At 40.3% G+C, this 19,940-nt stretch overlaps 1 protein-coding gene across 2 annotated transcripts in view; it reads right to left on the bottom strand.

Annotated features, from left to right (window-relative positions):
* CCDC83 (coiled-coil domain containing 83) overlaps positions 1 to 12,966 on the bottom strand; it is a 42,257-nt gene extending 29,291 nt beyond the window's left edge. Inside the window, exons 1-3 of one of the 2 annotated variants that reach the window (XM_007448830.1) lie at positions 12,777 to 12,966; positions 7,034 to 7,156; positions 4,481 to 4,565 (exon numbers count right to left, since the gene is read on the bottom strand). In XM_007448830.1, the coding sequence (XP_007448892.1) occupies positions 4,481 to 4,565; positions 7,034 to 7,128 (180 nt within the window). In that variant the 5' untranslated portion in view covers positions 7,129 to 7,156; positions 12,777 to 12,966. Of the gene's footprint in view, positions 1 to 4,480; positions 4,566 to 7,033; positions 7,157 to 12,776 lie in introns of those variants that run through there. The other variant, XM_007448831.1, reaches the window with a different exon arrangement.
* Between the last annotated feature and the right edge of the window lie 6,974 nt (positions 12,967 to 19,940).

The raw sequence follows: 19,940 nt of genomic DNA, 5'->3' as shown, positions 1-19,940 counted from the left end.
CAGGAATGGTGGAATAAGACTTTTGAAAATCCTCTCCTTCATAAAAGCAATGAGAAAAAGTTGGCAAAAATTGTCAAAATCAACTTTTCAGAACTCTTGAAATTAAAGGCTTTGCAGTAACTTCCAGGGAGTGTTTATTCAAGAAAAATGGTTGAATCTTGGTAAGGACAGTGAGCTTTGTGGCATTTTAACTTGCTCTAAAAACCAAAAGCCCCACGGTTATGGTAAAAACCAGCAACTTAGCAGCCTGGGGTTGAGGGTCATGGAGAGAAGTGAGGGGAACAGAACTCTTCCAAAGCCCAATTCCCAAATAACAGTCATTATTTGATTATGGTAATTCCCTGGAAAATCCCACTGGCAAACCTTGTCTTTATTTGACCTGAGTCAGAGCTTACCCAATGTGTGACCAGCCTTTTCCCAGATTGATGTTGGTCAAAAACAATCAGAGGCAGATGTTTGTCAAAAACAATCAACAATTGTTGAACATTACAGCTCCCTGAGGCGGTAATAAAAGTTGAGGTAAACAACAAGCTGACAAAAAAACTTTAAAAGAAAGCTGCAGATGAGATGTCCATAGAGGGCTTTGAATGCTCTGACATATTCCTGGGAATCTAAAGGGCCACATGCATGTATAGGGCATATATATAAATTTAATAACATCTATATTAAACTTCCCAAATCCTGTATGAATTTCAAATAGAAAGGAAATGTGTCTGACAATGTTATAAAATTCGCTATGTCTGAAAAATTATTTTGAGCTACATACCAAAATAAAATTTATTTAAATATATCCACCAATATGCTAAAAATCATTTATCTTACAAAGTGAAGTACATTTATTATTTGAGGTAGGAATAATTATCACATTATAAAATAGAGGAAAGGAAATTTAGTAATTAAGCTACAAAGAAAGGATTCATTTTGTTTTGTTATAAGGCCATCTCATGGTCTTTTTTTTAACTTTTTAAGACTCACAAGAATAGAAGTTGCCAAAATAGGACACACAGTTCCCATCTACTGTTCACCCAGCTTTCCCCAATGATAACATCTTATCTAATGATAGTACAGTATCAAAACCAGGAAATTGACATTGGTACAATGTTATTAACTGAACTAGAGACTTTATTTGGATTTCACCAGTTTTTACTTTTTTTTTTAGTGTATAGCTGTGATATTGTAATCTATAAAAATATACTTATTTGGTCATTCAGATGACTAAAACATATTTCTTAGCTATGTTTGGTTTTCACCCAGTTCCTGGTCCACAGTGCCCAAAACCCTTGGAATTTCTGCCATCACAATTGGGTTTATGTTAATGAAAGTGACTTTTGAATCCCACAGGTGGGGAGAGAGGGAAGGGACCTGGTTGCCAGGAGAGCCAACCAAGTTATTAGAGCGTTGGAACTTTCATTCCCTCCCCCTGATTTCTGGGGAAGGGAGAGGGACTTGAGGTTGAATCAGCCGCTATTGGCCAATGATTTAGTCAATCATGATTATGTAATGAAGCCTCCATTAAAACCGGAAAAAGGAGCGTCTTTTGGTCCTTTTTGAGAGAGCTTCCATGTGACACTGTGCTAGGCCCCAAGCTTCATAAGGACAGAAGCTCCTTTGTTCAGGACTTTGCTCTATGTATGTCTTCATCTGGCTGTTGATTTTGATTCAAATCCTTTAATATCCTTTTTATGATAAATCAGTAATCTAGTGAGTAAATGGGTTTCCCTGAGTTCTGGGAGCCATTCTAGCAAACTAATTGAACCTGAGGAAGGGGTTGTGCGAGCCTCTGATTTATAGCTAGTCGGTCAGAAGCACAAATAACAACCTGGACTTGCAGCTGGCGTCTGAAGTGGAGGGTGGTCTTGTGGGACTGAGCCCTTTACCTGTGGAATCTGATTCTATCTCCTGGTAGGTAGTGTCAGAGTTGAGCTGAACTCTCAGACACCCTGTTTGTGTCTGAGATTCTCTTGCTGGTGAGAGGAAGCCTCCACACATACAAGTTGGAACTGGGTCGGGAACCCTTTCAATAGGATTATGAATTCTGTCACATATACATATGAGCAGTATCACCATGAAGATGGCATCTGAAGCCATGATGTTAAATAAGATGATCCAGAGAGAGTTTAGAGTGAAAGAGAAGGATGGAGATCAGAACCTTGATAAATGCCCTAATTAAAGGGTGGTTCTAGGAAAAAAAACAATGAAAACCAAGAAGAAATGATCAGAGAAGTAGAAGGAAATTTAAGAGTGATATCCTGGAACCCAAAGGAAAAAGAGTTTCAAGACAGGAGTGACTGCTGAAGGAGTAAGGGGTAAAGAAAGGACTACAAAGAGTCCATTGAACCTGGCTAACTGGTCATTGACAACTTTTGCTAGAGCGGCTGTAGGGGAATAGCAGGAGTTAAAGTATGTGTTGGGAAGTAAGGATGTGGACACACTGAATTATGAAATATCTAATGATGTAGTGGAGCAATGAATGCAAACAGAGAAAGAAAGATAATAAACATCTAAACAGAACTAAACACATAGGAAGAGATGATGGGTAGGAAGGAAGAGGGGCATTTCCGATTTCCGCATAACTGAAGAGAAAAATATATCTTGCTAATGAGTCATGTTTAACTTAGCAATTTAAATATCTGTGACCTCAAATTTTTTTCCTCCCACTGGTGTTTGTGTGAGTCAACTCAATATATATTTATTGAACATCTACTCATGCTGGGCCTTTCTGGAGAAACAAAGATAAGATTTGATTGCTGCTGCCTAAAGGGCTTTCAACTGAATAATGGAGAAATATTTTTACACAACATCCTAGCTCAGATGGGGGGAATGAACAGGGGCTAGCCAAGAGAAGAGCATTTCAGGAAGAGGAAACAGCCTTTTTGTTGTAAAGGTACCACAGTAAGAAAAAGATTGGGTTTTCTAATATTTAAAAGAAGCAGGGGTAAGCAAAGGGTGGGGCGGCTGGAGACAAGATTGGAGAGGTGAGCAGAGGTCAGCTTTTGCAGGGCCTTGAAGACTTTAGGAAGGACTATGGATTTTACTTTCTGTGCAGTAAGAAGCCACTGCAGGGTTTTAAGCACTGAAAAGTTTACCGTATTCCAAGGGTAATTCTGGTTGCACTGTGGAAAATGTACTGGTTAGAGGAAGGATGGGTAAGAGAAGATGGTGGCTTAAACTGTGGCAATAGCAGCGTAAATGGAAAGAAATCGATGCATACGGTTGAGCTAGAGTCTGCATTACCATGCTCCTCACTGCTGGGTCCACTGATGACTCCAAGACCTATCGCATTCTTGAGCTAATCCTCATGGAAACAAGAACTTTGTTTCTGGCTCCAATTGATGGGTTATGGGAAAGTGATTCCTCAGTCCTGATCTGTTGTCCTTTCCACAACCAAATGGAAATCCCAAAGCTGGCCTGGGAGTTCCCATGCTGACCACTAGGGGATGTGCATTGGCCCCTTGATGGCAGCTCACTCTCATGTGCTCTGGAATCACATCATGCGGAACCTGCCTCCAAGTGCCTAAGCCAGACTTCCCCTTTCCACTCTCATCCACAGACTTCAGTTTCTTAGGTCCCATTGCAAGTGACTGATTTTTCAGAATCATGACAATGTCAGGGTCACAGTTATATCACCACCAGGGCTTGTCTTGCCCAATACATATTTGCTGAACAAATGAACAAATTCCCCCTATGAGGAAGACAGGAATCCTCATTTTACAGTTTGGCCAAAATGACATCAGCAGTAAGTTGTACAGTCAGGATGCAGATTTAGGTCTCTGACCCAAATTCTGTTAAAATTTGTAGATATAGTCTTTTTAGACAAAAGCCAAATAAAACAGGTGTGGAAATTTCAGGGTACATATAAAATAAATGTTTTAATAGCAGACACCCTCAGTATTTCCTCACTCATGAGACCCCTTAAGGGCTAAGTTGTATGCGTTATCATTTACTGCTTCCTAACTTTATTTCTGTTGGTCCTGAGAGTCATATACAGCACCCCTTTGATAGTCGTTTTATTCTAATTTCATAAAAATAAATCACTTAAACAATAAATTAGTCATTTTAACAACCGAGATTGTACTTTTCAGATAATATTTACATATGCACACACTCTGAAAATCTAAAGGAAAGCAGATACAGGAACTTAAAATAGAGAACCAATGTTTTATAGTGTGGTTAAATAAGAAATTAAAAGATAAATGTGGTTGCAGAGCTTTAAAATTTTCAACATAAGATTCCGTGTCCTCATGATCTAAATAACACAATTCAAGCTGACTTCTTTTGACATTATAATTAATATAATAAGAACAGCAGTATCCTCTTGTCTCCCATGTACAAAAATATATTTAAATATAGTGTAAATTTATCAACTCCAAGGGCTAAAGAAGATAAGTTCCTAGAGTTCATTTCATCATAACTCACAATTTTTTAAAGCATTTGTGTAAATGTTTAATGACTAGATATTGGCTTTAAATTTTATACTTACTCTTTCATGATACTTTTGGTTCTTTTCTCTAATTTTCTTTATTTGAGCCATGAATCGTTCTACTGCATTTTCCTTTATTTGACAGCTGATAACAAAGACAAGATGTATTTTACGATTATTTGCCTTAGGAAAAACTAATGAGATAAAATTTAAAAATTAATCTAAATTAATTTGAATTGAAATAAAGTATTAAACATATTATAAAGACCCATTTAGGGATAAGAATCTTAAGTGATTTTGTGTTTCTGAGTATATTTTACTCACTAAAATATGTATTAGAGAGATAACTTCAAGTTTTTAAAACTTGTCATTGTGGATGTGGTTTCACATACATTCCTGCATCACGGACAACCTGAATTTTCTGAACTGTATCAAACTCAAAGACACCACCAGACGTTTTCAAAACAATATCTGCCAGCAGCTGCCAGCTGCAACCTTATGGTCTCAAGGTCTCCCCTTCTAACTATGTGATGATTTTGGACCCCAACCAATCGTTGCTTAACAAGCACCCTTAACTTCTTGCCAGCTCCAATCCTAATTCTTGACAAACAATGTGTAACTGTGATTTTTTTGCCTATATAAGCCTTCCCATTTCATAGTCAGTAGAACACAATTCAAGTGCTTCTTGAATCTGTGTCTCCTGGGCTATAGTCCTCAGTTTGGCTTGAATAAAACTCTTTTCTATTTTTATTACAGGTTGTTTATTGAGTATTTGCGTCAACATAGTAATGTGTCAACTTCCTTCTTCCATGCAATTTCATTGAAAATTCTGAGAAAGAAAACAAATTTGGATTCCAAAAAAGAATCTATAATTTTATCTACTTTTTAAACCCACAACTATATCCACACCTATTTCTATCTCTATGTCCATACTCATTGTAGAAAACTAGGTTTGGGGGAATAAGTATAAAGGAAAAAATAAAAACCACCATTACCTAGAGATGATCACTTTATAGATTTAGCATTATGTAATAAGATATTTTGAGAGAGGGAGAGAAAGACCACATTCACATAACTTTTAATACAGTATATTGTTATAATTGTTCTATTGTATTATTACTTATTACTGTTAATCTCTTACTGTGCCTAATTAATAAATTAAACTTTATCATAGGTATACATGTATAGGAAAAAACATAGTATATAAAGGGTTCGGTACTATCTGTGATTTCAGGCGTCCACTGGGAGTCTAGGAGCGTAATCCCTGAGGATAAGAGGTCGGGGGAGACTAAGAGATGATCACTTTATAGGTTCAACATTGGCAGTCTCAGCTTTTCACAAACAACCATATAGGTTCATGACTTTATTTTCTTGAGATAGATTTTGTTTTAAGTTAACTGCTTGGAATTGACTACCTACTGTGTGCCCTCAGCTCTTTGTCAGGAGCTGAGATTGTATAAGAGAAATATAAGATGCTGCCAGGGGACCCTTGGATAATCCTTTCTCAGATGGTGGAGGGAGGTGTCCTGGCTATTTGTCATGTGACAAAAGTCCTGTCACCTCGGAACACACGGAATGAGTAAAGTGTCACCAGAAGAGCACAGTAAGCCCTAGGCTGTTCCAGTCCATGAGATTATTTATTTAGTTTTAACAAAGGAAAGAGAACAAAAGCATGGGAATGTTCAACTTGTGTCTCTCACTAGATCATGAGAATTTTTAAACGTGTGCCTCTTTGTAAACCTCTGTTAAAGAGGAGAAAGACTGCCCTCTGGTTGACCCAGAAGAGAGAGAAGGAGCTGTAAGTGGATGTCATCACTGTGACCTGTGGAAGCAGATTAGAGACCAGATTGTAATCACAGAGCTGGACTTTTTGTCCACCTCTGCTAAGGCAAGATGAGCGAAATTTTCAGTTATGCTGAGAAATGAGTGCAGGTACAATCTGGTCATCACTTAATTGTTATCTAGAAAATAAAGGGAACTTCATTAAAAGTCCCTTCCCATGGATATTTCTCTCTCAGTGTTCTGACCCTTTCACTCACTATCTTCTAAAAAGAACATATGAATAGATTTGGAGTCTTGCAGGGAGATGGATTTTCCCTGAATGTTGTTAAAAACAATTCTCTTAAATAAAGGCCTAGTCACCAGCAGTGTGGACTCCTGACTTTCAACCTTGTTGCCCTCCAATAAATGGCTTCCCATTTCCAAAGCCCAAGTGTTCCACAGGGATCTGCTTATCTGACCCTTGCCTAAACCCTCAGAGTCTGCTCTGCCCTATCTCCCTCACTCTGCCATTTCTCACTTCCTAGACTGTGATAAGGTCTTCCTCACCCCAGCCTTTTTTCCATAAGCCTTCTGTCCATCACTCTATGTCTCCTTAACACCTGTTCCTCTTTCAGAGGTTAGCTCAGCATCGCTTCCTCAAACAAGCTTTTCCTGATCTATTTCAAGTCCTTCAGTTACAACTAAGCCCGTGAGCCACAACTACTGAGCCCGTGAGCCACAACTACTGAAGTGCTTTTGAGCACTTCATTTTCCATTGGAGTCATATGAGTCTTAGCAGCAATGATTGCCACTTACGTATGGGAACTTTCGGATTTCATAATCTAAGCTTACTGATAGTCGAGAAGTGCTTCACCGACAGGCAATTTGACTTCTTTTGGCGGTCCGTCTTGAATATCCTTTTTATTTGTTTTCGACGTGTTTTCCATTGTGTTGCTTAGCTAGAAAGAAGAATACCTGTTTAAAAAAAGAGACATAGGAAGAATAAATAAATTCTTTGTCCCTCTACTTGTGTTTATGAGATAAAGCACTGCTGGGACTTAATTTAAAACTGGCTCTTCCATCCAGATTGCTTCCATGTCCCGAGAGCTAACATCCACCACAATGCTGGGACCTCATGAATCAACTGGATTCTTGAGTCTGGTGAGTTCCATGCTTAGCCCAGGTGCAGCGTTCCCCCACCCAAAACTGTCTGAGACTCACTCTCTTACATTATCCATCAACAGCTGTTGCCCCTGTCAAGCTTCTTTAAGAGCAAGGGCTAAACTTTTTCAATCATTTAATGTCTCCACAATGTTTGGTAGAGTGCACCACATGTAACAGCAGCTCGATATATGTCTTTTAGTTTTTAAAAAGTAAGACAAAACAAAAGCACAACTTTCTATGAGCACCAAGAGACTAGGCTCCAAAAGGATTAGAACTGGGATCCAAAAGAATTAGGTTTGGCCAGGATTATTATAAAGAACAAATAAAAGGACACATTAATGTGTCTTTTAAATGGTTAAGAGGTTTACAAATGCAAAATAATAAGAAGAACAATAATAATGTGTTATCATTAACAGTAACTGTTCATCAGCTATTAATTGCTTTTGTAACTAATAATAAAAACTATCAAAACTAATATTTTTTAAATGAGAAAATCAGGCCCAAGGTTCTTAGATTTTTATGGGAAGCAGAAATAACCTTGTGGATTTGGTATGGATACTAATGCACATCTTTTAAGATCATAGTCTTCCTTGACAGATTTTTATCTTTTGATTTTTATTAATCTCAAGAAAATAAGTGCCTAACCTTCAATCAGTGTGTTAGTAGTTGGGTACAGTAGGAAGAACATAACCTTTGTAATTATTTGTTAAAATGGCTGGAAACTCCATGAGAGTGGGGATGATGTAATTCTTGTGCCTTACTGTATTTCCCCACCTAGCACAGAAGATGCAGTCCTTATCAAATGAATGAATGGACAGGTGGATGAATCAGGCAGACATATTTTAATCCTAGATCCACCATCTTTTACCTGTGTGACCTTGAGTAGGTTACTGAATCTTTTTGAGCTTCAGTTCCATCATTCCTAAAGTGAGAACAAAAATCTTATTCTAGGGCTTCGCTGGTGGCGCAGTGGTTGAGAGTCCGCCTGCCGATGCGGGGGACACGGGTTCGTGCCCCGGTCCAGGAAGATCCCACATGCCGCGGAGCGGCTGGGCCCGTGAGCCATGGCCGCTAAGCCTGCGCGTCCGGAGCCTGTGCTCCGCAACGGGAGAGGCCACAACAGTGAGAGGCCCGCGTACCGCATAAAAACAAAAACAAAAACAAAAACAAAAAATCTTATTCTAAATGCTGTAGTAAGGATTAAATAAGTTATATTTAAAGCACCTAGCATAGTGTCTGACATATAGAAAGAGCTTAATAAGCATTCTGCCCCTTTAGTTATGGCTCCAGATTATGCTTCTTTAAATTTCAGGTAACTAAAGCAGAGGATGTCTGCCTGCTGCCAAGTATGATGAGAGGTGTAAAGACTAATCCAAGTGGTTTGCTGCTGTCAGCCTTCATCATTTATTTGGATCACTGAATAGGCAATCTACATAGGTCATTCAGATCCAAAGTGGAGAAACTCTCTGAAATGAAAACATACTTTTCCCCTGCAGACATGCTGCTTACATAACCAGACCTCCAGCAAGGCTCAGTCTTTGTGGCTGAGACTTTTCTTTTCTAGCCAAGCATGTTCATCTCTGCATTCTAATAGATTCTAGTATTCATGTATGCAAATATACTACAATACTTTTTAACTGAAAATCACAAAGGTGACACTTCAAAAAGATTTAATATATTAAGACACAGTAGTATATTAAGTGATATCTTCTCAGATAAGAAAGTATTGAGAATAATTCTATAAGCTACACACCAAAATGTTTCATTATACCATCACAGGTCACAGAAACTTATCAGCTAGGAAAAAAAATTTGCTTTCTTTTGTTTCAGATGCAGGATTGAATTTTTATATTATTTTCTATTTTAGAATTAGAATGTTTAAATTGACTGTTGCACAAAAACATAGCATGCTGTCAAGTGTTTCATTTCATAATAACTTAGTATTTAACAAAAACTTTTACTATAAAATATTTTATTTAAAAGGTAAAACAACATTAATTTCTTTTTTTTTTTTTCTGAGTCATATAGAAGAGATCAAGAGTTATGGTTCCCACCTATGGTACCCATCTGGTGCTGGAGGAAAAATGGCCTCATCTTGCCCAATTACTTCAGTTACCTGGCTCTAATGTTTTCAACTCTCTGACCAATGTACAATTAGTTACCTAACTGCAGCTCACGGCAGAGGATTTTAATAAAATATGAGTGAAAATGTAGATCCATTAAGCACAAATGATTTGTGCATAAACTATATTAAGATTCATTGTTTCACACACTTTACAGAAAATTAGTAAGCCAATTGGACTGCCTGCTTAATAGCTGCCTTTTTGCAATGAGCTAATGACATTGCCTCAAAATGTACTTTTGCATTAATGTACTACAAACAACGGGGATTTTAATAAACATTTACAAGGATTTACAGTTCCTGACCACCTAGAAGATTTCTATCTCAGCATGTCTTTTTTTTTTTTTTTTTTTTTTGATGTGGACCATTTTTTTAAAGTCTTTATTGAATTTGTTACAATATTGCTTCTGTTTTATGTTTTGGTTTTCTGGCCCGGAGGCATGTGGGATCTTAGCTCCCCAACCAGGGATTGAACCCTCACCCTCTGCACTGGAAGGCGAAGTCTTAACCATTTGATTTCCAGGGAAGTCCCGGATTTCTATCGCAGTAAAAGGTGAGAATTCTAGAAAAACAGTCACAAAGTAACGTAATTATCTTCCAGGAAGATTTCACTTAAAATAATTCCTGACAGACACCTAATCGGCTTTGTCAGTAATTTCAAACATCTATTTAGTGCCTGTTCTCTGTGTGGCAATCTTCCTGGCCCTTGGTTATAAAACGTAGAGGAGGTGAGATCTCTACTCAGACTGATAGGAAGAAAGAAGCATACACCAGCAGAACCTAGAAAAAAAAAAAAGGAGCAACTTTAAAAGGCTTGAGAAAACCATACAAGTAATGAATGCTAGAGAGATCTTCGCCCAGGGCATGACCTTTCGAGCCTGTCTGTTTTTCCTCTCCCAACTCTGTCTGGGCATCAATAACACACACTATATATAGTGAGGGCAGGTGAGGAGGGTGGGTTTGAAGGACTCAGGTATCCAGCCTTTTCAGAGACTATTTCATAATCATTTTCTGTCAGAAAATGTTTCAAAAAATATTCCCCAAATGCTTCTCAGTGAAAAGTAAGAAGTCTATTTAGTAAAAAGGGACATGTAGTAGCCATCTTCTTCAAATGAGCTGTTATCCCATAATGGTTTGCTTGACTTTGCAAAATTACCCAAAAAACAAGGAGTGTGTCCCTTCCTGCACAGTCTCAGGATCCTGGCTCAATACCTAGAAAGCTCCTAATGACTTTTTTCATGACTTTGTGGAGCCATGAATATCCAGAAACCTCCTAATGACTCCTTTCAAATTCTGTGGAAGCTGGGAGGGATGGCAATTCTGCCCTAATACCTTTCCAGACGTTTGAAGTGGATCCTGTTTGTTAGCTAATGTTTTATATAAATGTAGATTAAAATGGAAGATGTTTACTTAATAGCATCAGTAATGACAAAAGTTCTGAATAAGATTCCATCAGGGGTTGACAGCACGATTTAGTTAAAAGGTCTCTATATGGGTGCCGGAAGTCTTAAAGTCTAGTCGTGGCTTTGCCATTAACAAGCTATAACATTATGTAAATCTAACAACAATAATAATGCAGTTACTTCCAGGAGCCTTTGTTAAAGAGCAAACTTAAAAGGCACACGTCTAACTATCAAGGCACTCACCTTCAACAAAACATAACTCCTTAAATACTGAATAGTAAGTACTTCAGCAACTCATATCTTTGGGAATTCAAACACAGATGTTGGCACATAGGTCAGCATCTCCCATGGGCACAAACTAGATGTTCAATAAATGTCTGATGTGAATGACTGACTGGCAAATAATGCATGCTCGCTTTCTTCCCTAGTGGCCTTATTTATTTGCTCATAACGTCGTATATACCCTGAATTTGGAAAGTAAAATAACTTTTAAACTCAAATTCTCAATTCGGCTAGAACACATTTTCAATACGATTGAAAACATTTTAGAAATGCTCTCCAGCATGTGTTAAAAAAAAAACAAACAAACAAAAAACAAAAAAACCTGAATGCATTTAAAGCCTCTTAGTAGTGATATCACCTAACAGTTAGTTTTACAAAATTTCAGACCCATCTCTTTTTGTATAGATTATGTATATATGGCCCCAAACAGCTTTAAAATGTAAGATAGAGCCAGTTTGGAGATATGATAAATAACTATACATTCAAATCAAGGTATTTAAAAATATCTAGATGGATGACATTTTCAACTTTCACTTGCACGACTGACAATGTGCATTACATTAGCATGTATTTTCTTTACCAATACAAATCCTTTGGTTAGTGGCACATTTTTGAACTACAGATCTCAAATTATATTGGATTCTTAGCTTAAAAATTGATGTCTTTTGATCCAGAATTGCTAATAACAAATAGCTGGAAACGCAGTATATTATACTAACTTTTCTAGCAACCGGAACTACATTTTTTTCAACTCCTACTGTCCTTCAATTTTAGAAGTGTCAAAAAAGAGACATAACTGTGAAGAGAATATTGTAAGGATGACGGAAGTACATGCAGTACCTTTACACTCTGATGGTGGAGGAGGACAAAAAGCCTTCTCTCCTTCCAAGGGCAGCAGTGAAGAAAGACGACCATCTGGGGCTGGGTCTTGGGGCTGGTGGAAAGGAAATCCATGAGCAATTATTACACACACTGATAAACACCCAGTCTTATTATTTTCCTTCTCTGCCTTCACAGAAACCTTTTCTTCCCTCTCAGATGGGACATCTCCTCCCACCTCCCAACGGTTTCCTCAAGTCTCTCCGCCCAGCAGAGCATTATGGGGTAAGAAGGGGAATGAGGAAACAAATTGGCCGCTATACAAATCTAGCAAGTTAATAAAAGAAAGAAACCAAGTGTCCTGTTTAGAAGGATGCTGCCAGCAGCCAGGGCAAAAAGCCGAAACCAGCCTATGGACTGGGTGGGTGAGGGTGAAAGGCCATCAAGCCGTCACGGAGCACTTATAAGGTACCTGCAGTGGGAGGGGTTCCGTGCTGGTACGGAGAAGGGTTCCAGGGTTTGCGGGGTACTCATTCTAAAGGCATTCACCAGACTGGGAATTCAGTGAGAAGAGACTAAGAAGATGAGTCTAGACCTAGCTCCTCCACCAGGGAGTTTTATAACCTCGGACAGGTCTCTAACCCCCTCTGACCCTCAGTTTCTCTTCCATCTTTCCTACTTCCTGTCGGAGTTATTAATGAGGCTCTCATGCTTTGGGAAAATTGTCAAGTGATAAAGCCCCATACAAATGGAAGGCATTAGTTTACTGAGCATCTACTGTGTGCTAGAGACTGTGAGGGCAAACCTGAATCAAATTCAGATCTGAAAATCTAGAAAGGCAAATAAGCAATGTATCCAGGGGTTCTACTGCAAGGCGGAAAAAGAGATGGGTTAATATTCCGATCAGATCAAAAGTTCTTCCTCCCTCTGTGTCTCCTGGGTGAAAAGGAGGGGTCAGCCTATGAGAATCCTTCTCAGCGGCTCGTAACCGCCCAGAATTTCGCCCGGCGCGGGACCCCAGAAGGTTGGGGCCCCAGGACCATTTTGTGGCGGAGTAAGCAGCAGGGCTGTTGGGGTGGGGCGGAGATGCTCGTAAAGTCTTAAGTGTCAGACTGGAAGGAGTCGGGGCCGAGCGAGGAGGCTAGGCAGCCTTCTGACCTCCCCTCGACGGCTTCCAGGTGCGGATACACAGTAACGGGTCCGGAGGTAGCACTCGCGTCAGGCAGGCGGACCAGGCCCACTCACTCCACAGCCGTAGCCGCGGCGCCCTCCGTTTCCAAGGCGACCGGCGAGCTAGGGCCTCCCCCGCCCACCACCAAACAGCCGCGAGCGGCGGGCCAGGCGCGCCACCTGGTGGCAGCAAGGGGAACAATCAGGCCGAGGTCCCGCGCTGCCTCTCTGCGGGTACCGCGCCCTCCCACCTTCTTCCCGCGGGGTTGTCACCGCCGCGAGCCACCCAGCTTACTCCACAAGACGCGCTCGCCCACCTTGCCTCCCTCTAGTGGCAAACCGGGAAGTGGTGAGAAGTGTAGAGACTTGACGTCCGGCCTCTGTGTTGTGACCGTAAGCGGCTCACTTGTTTCTTCCCCTGCAAAATGAGACGTCAGGACTGGTCTGTGGTTTTCATGCAGCGCGTAGCGTCCTACGATGTTGGGATGTGTGCGCGTGACAGGGATTCAGCGCGCCCCCGCCACCCCTACCAGCCCCTTCCACCTGGGCAGCTTTTCTCCTGTCTACTTTTGTGTAAGAGTTCTTTTAACTCCAAACAGAAGTGCAAACCCCTGGACTAAATGCTTATAAGGTAACTTACAGCTTTAAAAGTCCTTGATCCGGCTTGTTTTCTTTCTCGTTTTACTTTTTTGCTTCTAAACCTTAAGAAAACCAGTATAGATTTTGTCTTTCCCTCTCTTTCCACTTTTGGCAGCTCTCTTCTAATTCAGGGGGGGGAAATATCACACACCTACAACCGCTAACGTTCCTCTTTTCCTCATCTGCGTTCGTTCTCATTCTCTGCCTCAAGACAATTTCTTACATCCTGAGAGCACTTAGTTAGAGTCAATTATTCATCCTTTTGTCCCCAGAAGACAAAAATGAGGCGCTCTCTTGGGCCTCCACTCTCTGCATAAGTCTCCTGTTTGGCATTCTTTTTTTTTTTTTTTTTTTTTTTTTTTTGCGGTATGTGGGCCTCTCACTGTTGCGGCCTCTCCCATTGTGGAGCACAGGCTCCGGACGCACAGGCTCAGCAGCCATGGCTCACAGGCCCAGCCACTCCATAGCATGTGGGATCCTCCCGGACCGGGGCACGAACCTGTGTCCCCTGCATCGGCAGGCGGACTCTCAACCACTGCGCCACCAGGGAAGCCCTGGCATTCTTGAATTTGATTAAAAAATACATTTTCATATGTTTTATGATTAATGCTGTTACATTAATACATATTAAGAACTTAAGGAAGGGAACTGAAGCAGTGAATAAAAATATTAATTACCTTTGGTTAAGGTAGTTTTTCTCATCAGTAAAAAGTCGTCCAAAACCTAGCCAGTTTGAGATCATTTATGTCTCCTACCTCATTCGAACCGCACTTTATTCTATTAGTGTTATATATTTCTTTAGTGCCAATTATAATAATAACAACAGGTGGGGATATGGGGTAAAATTATTGAATAGAGTTCGGTGCAAGAGGGACAAAAAGAAGCTACCACCCAATTTTTTTAAAGCATGGGGATTTTTCTGTTGCTGTTCAATGGAAAAACAATTTTGTGATTCTTCAGTACTTTGAATTCATTCCTAAATCACTTCCTATAAATCTTAGGCCAGTTTCTTTTGCTAGAGCCTGGGCCCATTGTCAAAAATGTACTTTTACCCTATCATTTATCTCCTGTGCAGTTTTTCTTATGGTGTTTGCCAGTTTGTGGTCAAACAGTGAAGCCAGATAAAGACCATTTGCAGAGTTTCCTCATTTGACCTTGATTTTCTGTTAGTCTTGCCATGTTGAATGAGGCAGAAATAGAGGCAGGAGAGTTTCTGTGGTAGAAAAAGCCAAATATGTTGTCTGATTTTGGCAAAAGCACAAAGAACTTGTTTGGTATGTTCTGTTGCTAAGCATTTTATACTTTAAAACCTATTTTCATTACCTCTGCAAATAGACCATAAGGCAATCAACTAAATGTATTAATATTAAATCTCACAATAATTTTTAGGAACACAAGCTAGTGATTAACCCATTGGCTTTGTAAACCAGTTCAAACTTCTAGTAAATCAGAGCTTTTACTGACAACGAAGTTACTTTTTTTTTTTTTTTTTTTTTTTTGCGGTAGGCGGGCCTATCATTGTTGTGGCCTCTCCGGCTGTGGAGCACAGGCTCCGGACGAGCAGGCTCAGAGGCCATGCCTCACAGGCCCAGCCGCTCCGAGGCATGTGGGATCTTCCCGGACCGGAGCACAAACCCGCGTCCCGTGCATCGGCAGGAGGATTCTCAACCACTGCGCCACCAGGGAAGCCCCAAAGTTACTTTTGAGAAATATAAAAGCCCTGCTATAACTTCTTATCCAAAAACTTTGTTCCGGACAAATTTGAAACAGTTAAATTGGTGTTTTGCCAAAAAAAAAAAAAAGTCATAAAGTAAAATATTCTCTTGAGGGGAAAAGTTTACATCACCTTTAAGCAGGCATGGTGACAAACTCATAGAGGAGATTATGTTTTGACCCATCATCAACAGCATGATGATGAGTCTCAAAAGAACTTAGCTAAGTGAAAAAGCCGAGTGTGAGAAATTATATACTATATCACATGAAATTCTAGAAAATCCTGAAAGCAGATCACTGGTTGCCTAGTGCTGATGGGGGGAATGAGGGGATTGACTACAAGGGGGCAGGAGGGAACTTTTTAGGATGAAGGAAATGTTCTATAACTTGATTGCCGTGGTGGTTACAGGGTGTATGTATTTGTTAAAACTCATCAAATTATCTTTAAATGGGTGCATTGTATATAAATTATATGTTTAAAAGTTAATTTAAAAAATAGCTAAAGTTATTTGACAACTCCTCTCATCAAGGGATGGGGTCTCTGTTTCCTCTTCTTGAATCTGGTGGTCTTTATGACTGCTTCGACCAAGAGAATATGGCAGAAATGACTCTATGTTACTTCCAAGGCTAGGTCATAAAAACTCATGCAGCTTCTTCCAGGTTCTTTTGGGATACTCGCTCTGAGGGAGGCCAGCTGCCACGTAAAAAGGCCACTTTGAGATGACCATGCTAGAGAGAGCACGTGTAGGCTCTGTGGTTAACCGAGTCCTGCCTTCCAGCCCACAGAGTGCCAGGCCTGTGAGTGAAACCACCTTGGAGCCTCCCGACCAGCCCATGCACCAGCTGAGTATTGCTGAGTTGATCTCACTGATGCCACAAGGAGCCAGAGATCACCAATTACTAACCTACAGAATCTGAGATTCGGTTGTTTTAAGCCACTGAGCTTTGATAGTGCATTAGTTGTCCATTGCTGTATGACAAATTACCCCAACGTTTAGTGATTCAAGACAACAATAATCACTCATTATCTCACGGTTTCTATGCATCAGGAATTTAGGAGCAAGTTGACTGGGCAGTTCTAACTTGGGGTATCTCATGAGGGCAGATGTTGGACAGATTCTGTCTCTGCCTAAAGGAGCTTTCAGTCTAGGAAGAGGGAGGGGCAGACAAATTAATAGGCAACTGCAACAGAGCTGGATAACCCCTGGAACAGGGGTAAAAGCAGAGTGCTAAGGGAACACCGAGCCCAGCCTTGAGGGTCAAGGAAAAATTCCTAGAGGAAGTGAGGTCTAAACTGAGTCTTGACAGTGGGCAGGGATGAGTCAGTTTGGAGGGTGTGAGAGGGGCTGGGACAGAGGCATGGGCATGTACAAAGGCCTAGATGTGAAAATGAACATGACGAGTTTCTCATGGAGCTGAAAGAAATTTACTAATGGTTAGATCATAGCGTCCCAGAGAAAAGAAAGGAGCGAGAGGGGAGGCTGGAGAAGCAAGCAGGGGCAGATCCTGATGGGTCCTCTGAACCACGCTCTTTTATGATAACAAATGTTCACTCTGGCCACAGTGTGGAGGAGGATGGGAGAAGTCAGGATGGGGACAGTTTCCAGGATGAACTCCACTGAGCACAGTTCCAATCTTTTTCTGCCTAAGAGCCTCTCCCTTAGGTCTAGTTTCTGGTCCAAGAAACATGTCTCAGGACCTGCCTTTTGCCAGATTGCAGCGACCGGCAAAAAGAATGACCTCATCTTCCTGGCTCAAGTTATCAGCTTGCCTAATCTCTGGAGCCTTCTATGACTCAGGTGAGATGTCTACCTCCACACCAGGAAGTAGCCTATGAAGCTCTGCCTCCAGCAAACATATGAAAGGAATTATTATTTTTTAACATCTTTATTGGAGTATAATTGCTTTACATTGTTGTGTTAGTTTCTGCTGTATAACAAAGTGAACAGCTCTACGTATACATATATCCCCATATCTCCTCCCTGTTGCGTCTGCCTCCCACCCTCCCTATCCCACCCCTCTAGGTGGTCACAAAACACGGAGCTGATCTCCCTGTGCTATGCGGCTGCTTCCCACGCGCGATCTATTTTACACTTGGTAGTGTATAGATGCCCGTGCCACTCTCTCATGGAGTAACACTACCACATATCTGGAGAATAGGGCAGTATAGATAATAATTTCCACCTTTTAAGGACTGTATTCATATAATTTTTCCCCCTTGATTTTTTTATTGTTGTGGTAAGAACACATGAGATCTGCCCTCTTAACAAAATCTTAAGTGTATAATACAATATTGTTAGCTATAGGCACCATATTTAATAGCAGATCTCTAAAATTTATGCATCTGGCATAAATGAAACTTTGTTGAATAGCAGCTCCCCATTTCCCCCTCCTATGAACTTGATTATTTTAGATATTCCGTATAAGTGGAATCATGTAGTATTTGTCCTTCTGTGACTGGCTTATTTCCCTTAGCATAACGTCTTCCAGTTTATCCATGTTGTTGCAAATGGTAGTATTTTCTTCTTCCATTAAAGATACACAATATTCCATTATATGAATGTACCATGTTTTGTTTATCCATTCATTTATCAATGGACATTGAAGTTGTTTCCATATTTTGGTTATTGTGACAAATACTGCAGTGAACACAGGAGTGCAGATATCTCTTTGAGATCCTGATTTCAATTCTTTTGGATAAATACCCAGAAATGGGATTGCTGGATCCTATGGTAGTTCTATTTTAAATTTTTTGAAGAACCTCCATATGTTTTTTTCCAAATTTTATATTCACAATTCAGTAGCTTTCCTGTCTGTCAGAAACACTGATTTAGAATAGACTATGGGAAAATGTGTCATATAAAAATATCACAAAAAGAACAAAGGGTTTAACTACATACTGCTAGCATATGTTCAAATCCTAAATAATAATTTTTTTAAAGTTCTCAAAACTTTTGACTTAGCATATTGCATTGGAAAGGAAATGCGTGCCTGAAGAGAAAATATATAACATTGAAGAATGTCAGTTCTTTCCAAAGAAATGTATAAGTTTAATGCAAATCTACAAAAAAGTATTTGTTTGCAGAAAGGAAAATAATTGGGACATTTTCAGGACTATAAATCAATATTAGCACATCCAAGGTAGTGTGCTGTATTTTTAAATGAAAAGAAATAATAATGTTTTGGGTTACTCCCTACACTTCATATGGTGTTGAAAAATACTAAATATTTTACCTTTTATACAGCACACTAGCTAAGAAAACCATTGCAAAAGACCACATTATGTGATTCCTTTTAGAAGATATTTCCAGAAAAAGCAAATCTCCAGAGACAAAAATTGAGAGAGGGGGCTTCCCTTGTGGCGCAGTGGTTGAGAGTCCGCCTGCCGATGCAGGGGACACGGGTTCGTGCCCCGGTCCGGAAAGATCCAACATGCCGCGGAGCGGCTGGGCCCGTGAGCCATGGCCGCTGAGCCTGCGCATCCGCAAGACAAAAAAAAATTGAGAGACTTCAGTTAGGGCTGTACACAGTAGGGTCACCAGCAGGGGGACCACTTGGAGAGAGAACTGTCCAAATGAAGGATGTGTAGCTCAACAGGGCTCTGCGGAGAGAAGTCTTTGGGTGCTGAAATTGAAAGATCCTTCTAGTGAATGCACTTAACTTTGCAAATTGCTCATTGTGGTGTCTAGAGAGACTGAGAGACATAGGATACAGAGCAACACTTTGTTGATGCTTATTTTCTTTAAGAACATGAAATTTGGAGTAAGTCCAGAGTTTTTCTGAAGCTGCTTACCAGCTGTGTGACATTGGATAAGTTACTTCTCTTTTCTGCACCACAATTCCTCATCTGTAAATGGAGATAATATTGCATACCTCTCTGGGCTGTTTGGAAGATTAAATAAATGCCTGGTACAATTCCTGGCACGTAGTAGGTTCTCAATAAATATTAATTCTCCATCATACTCCTTCTAAAATATTATTTTAGAGGGAATGCCAGAAAGTAGGAAAAGTGGAGCTCTTCTGGGTCATATTTCCCATGTGGCTGGTCTGGTGGGACCCAAATATGCATCTCTGACCCAGCTGCAAACCTGTACACCCAGCTGTCTACTCAACATCAGTTAGATGTATCACAGGCACATCATGCCCCAAACTCATTATCTCCTACCCCCTCTAACCTGCCCCTTCTCCTCGAGGATGTGTCCATATTCAGTCAATAGCACCAGCTCCTACTTAGCTGTTCAAGCCTGAAGATGGAAAGTTATTCTCAACTCTTTCCTTTCCCCAGACCCTAGACCTAATCAACCTTCCAGTTCTGTCAGTCTACCTAGAAATTCGGTAGATTGAACCCATTCATTAATTTTAATCAAAAATATTTGTTGAGCAGCTCGCTTTGAACTAAGCACCCTGTCAGGTTCTGTCTTCACTGCCTTCTCCCTAATCCGGGTCA

Source organism: Lipotes vexillifer, unplaced genomic scaffold (assembly GCF_000442215.2).
Source record: "Lipotes vexillifer unplaced genomic scaffold, Lipotes_vexillifer_v1.1 scaffold771, whole genome shotgun sequence".
Taxonomy (NCBI): domain Eukaryota; kingdom Metazoa; phylum Chordata; class Mammalia; order Artiodactyla; family Lipotidae; genus Lipotes; species Lipotes vexillifer.
Note: the sequence above shows the minus strand (reverse complement) of the source record. Positions and strands in the feature narration are given on the sequence as shown.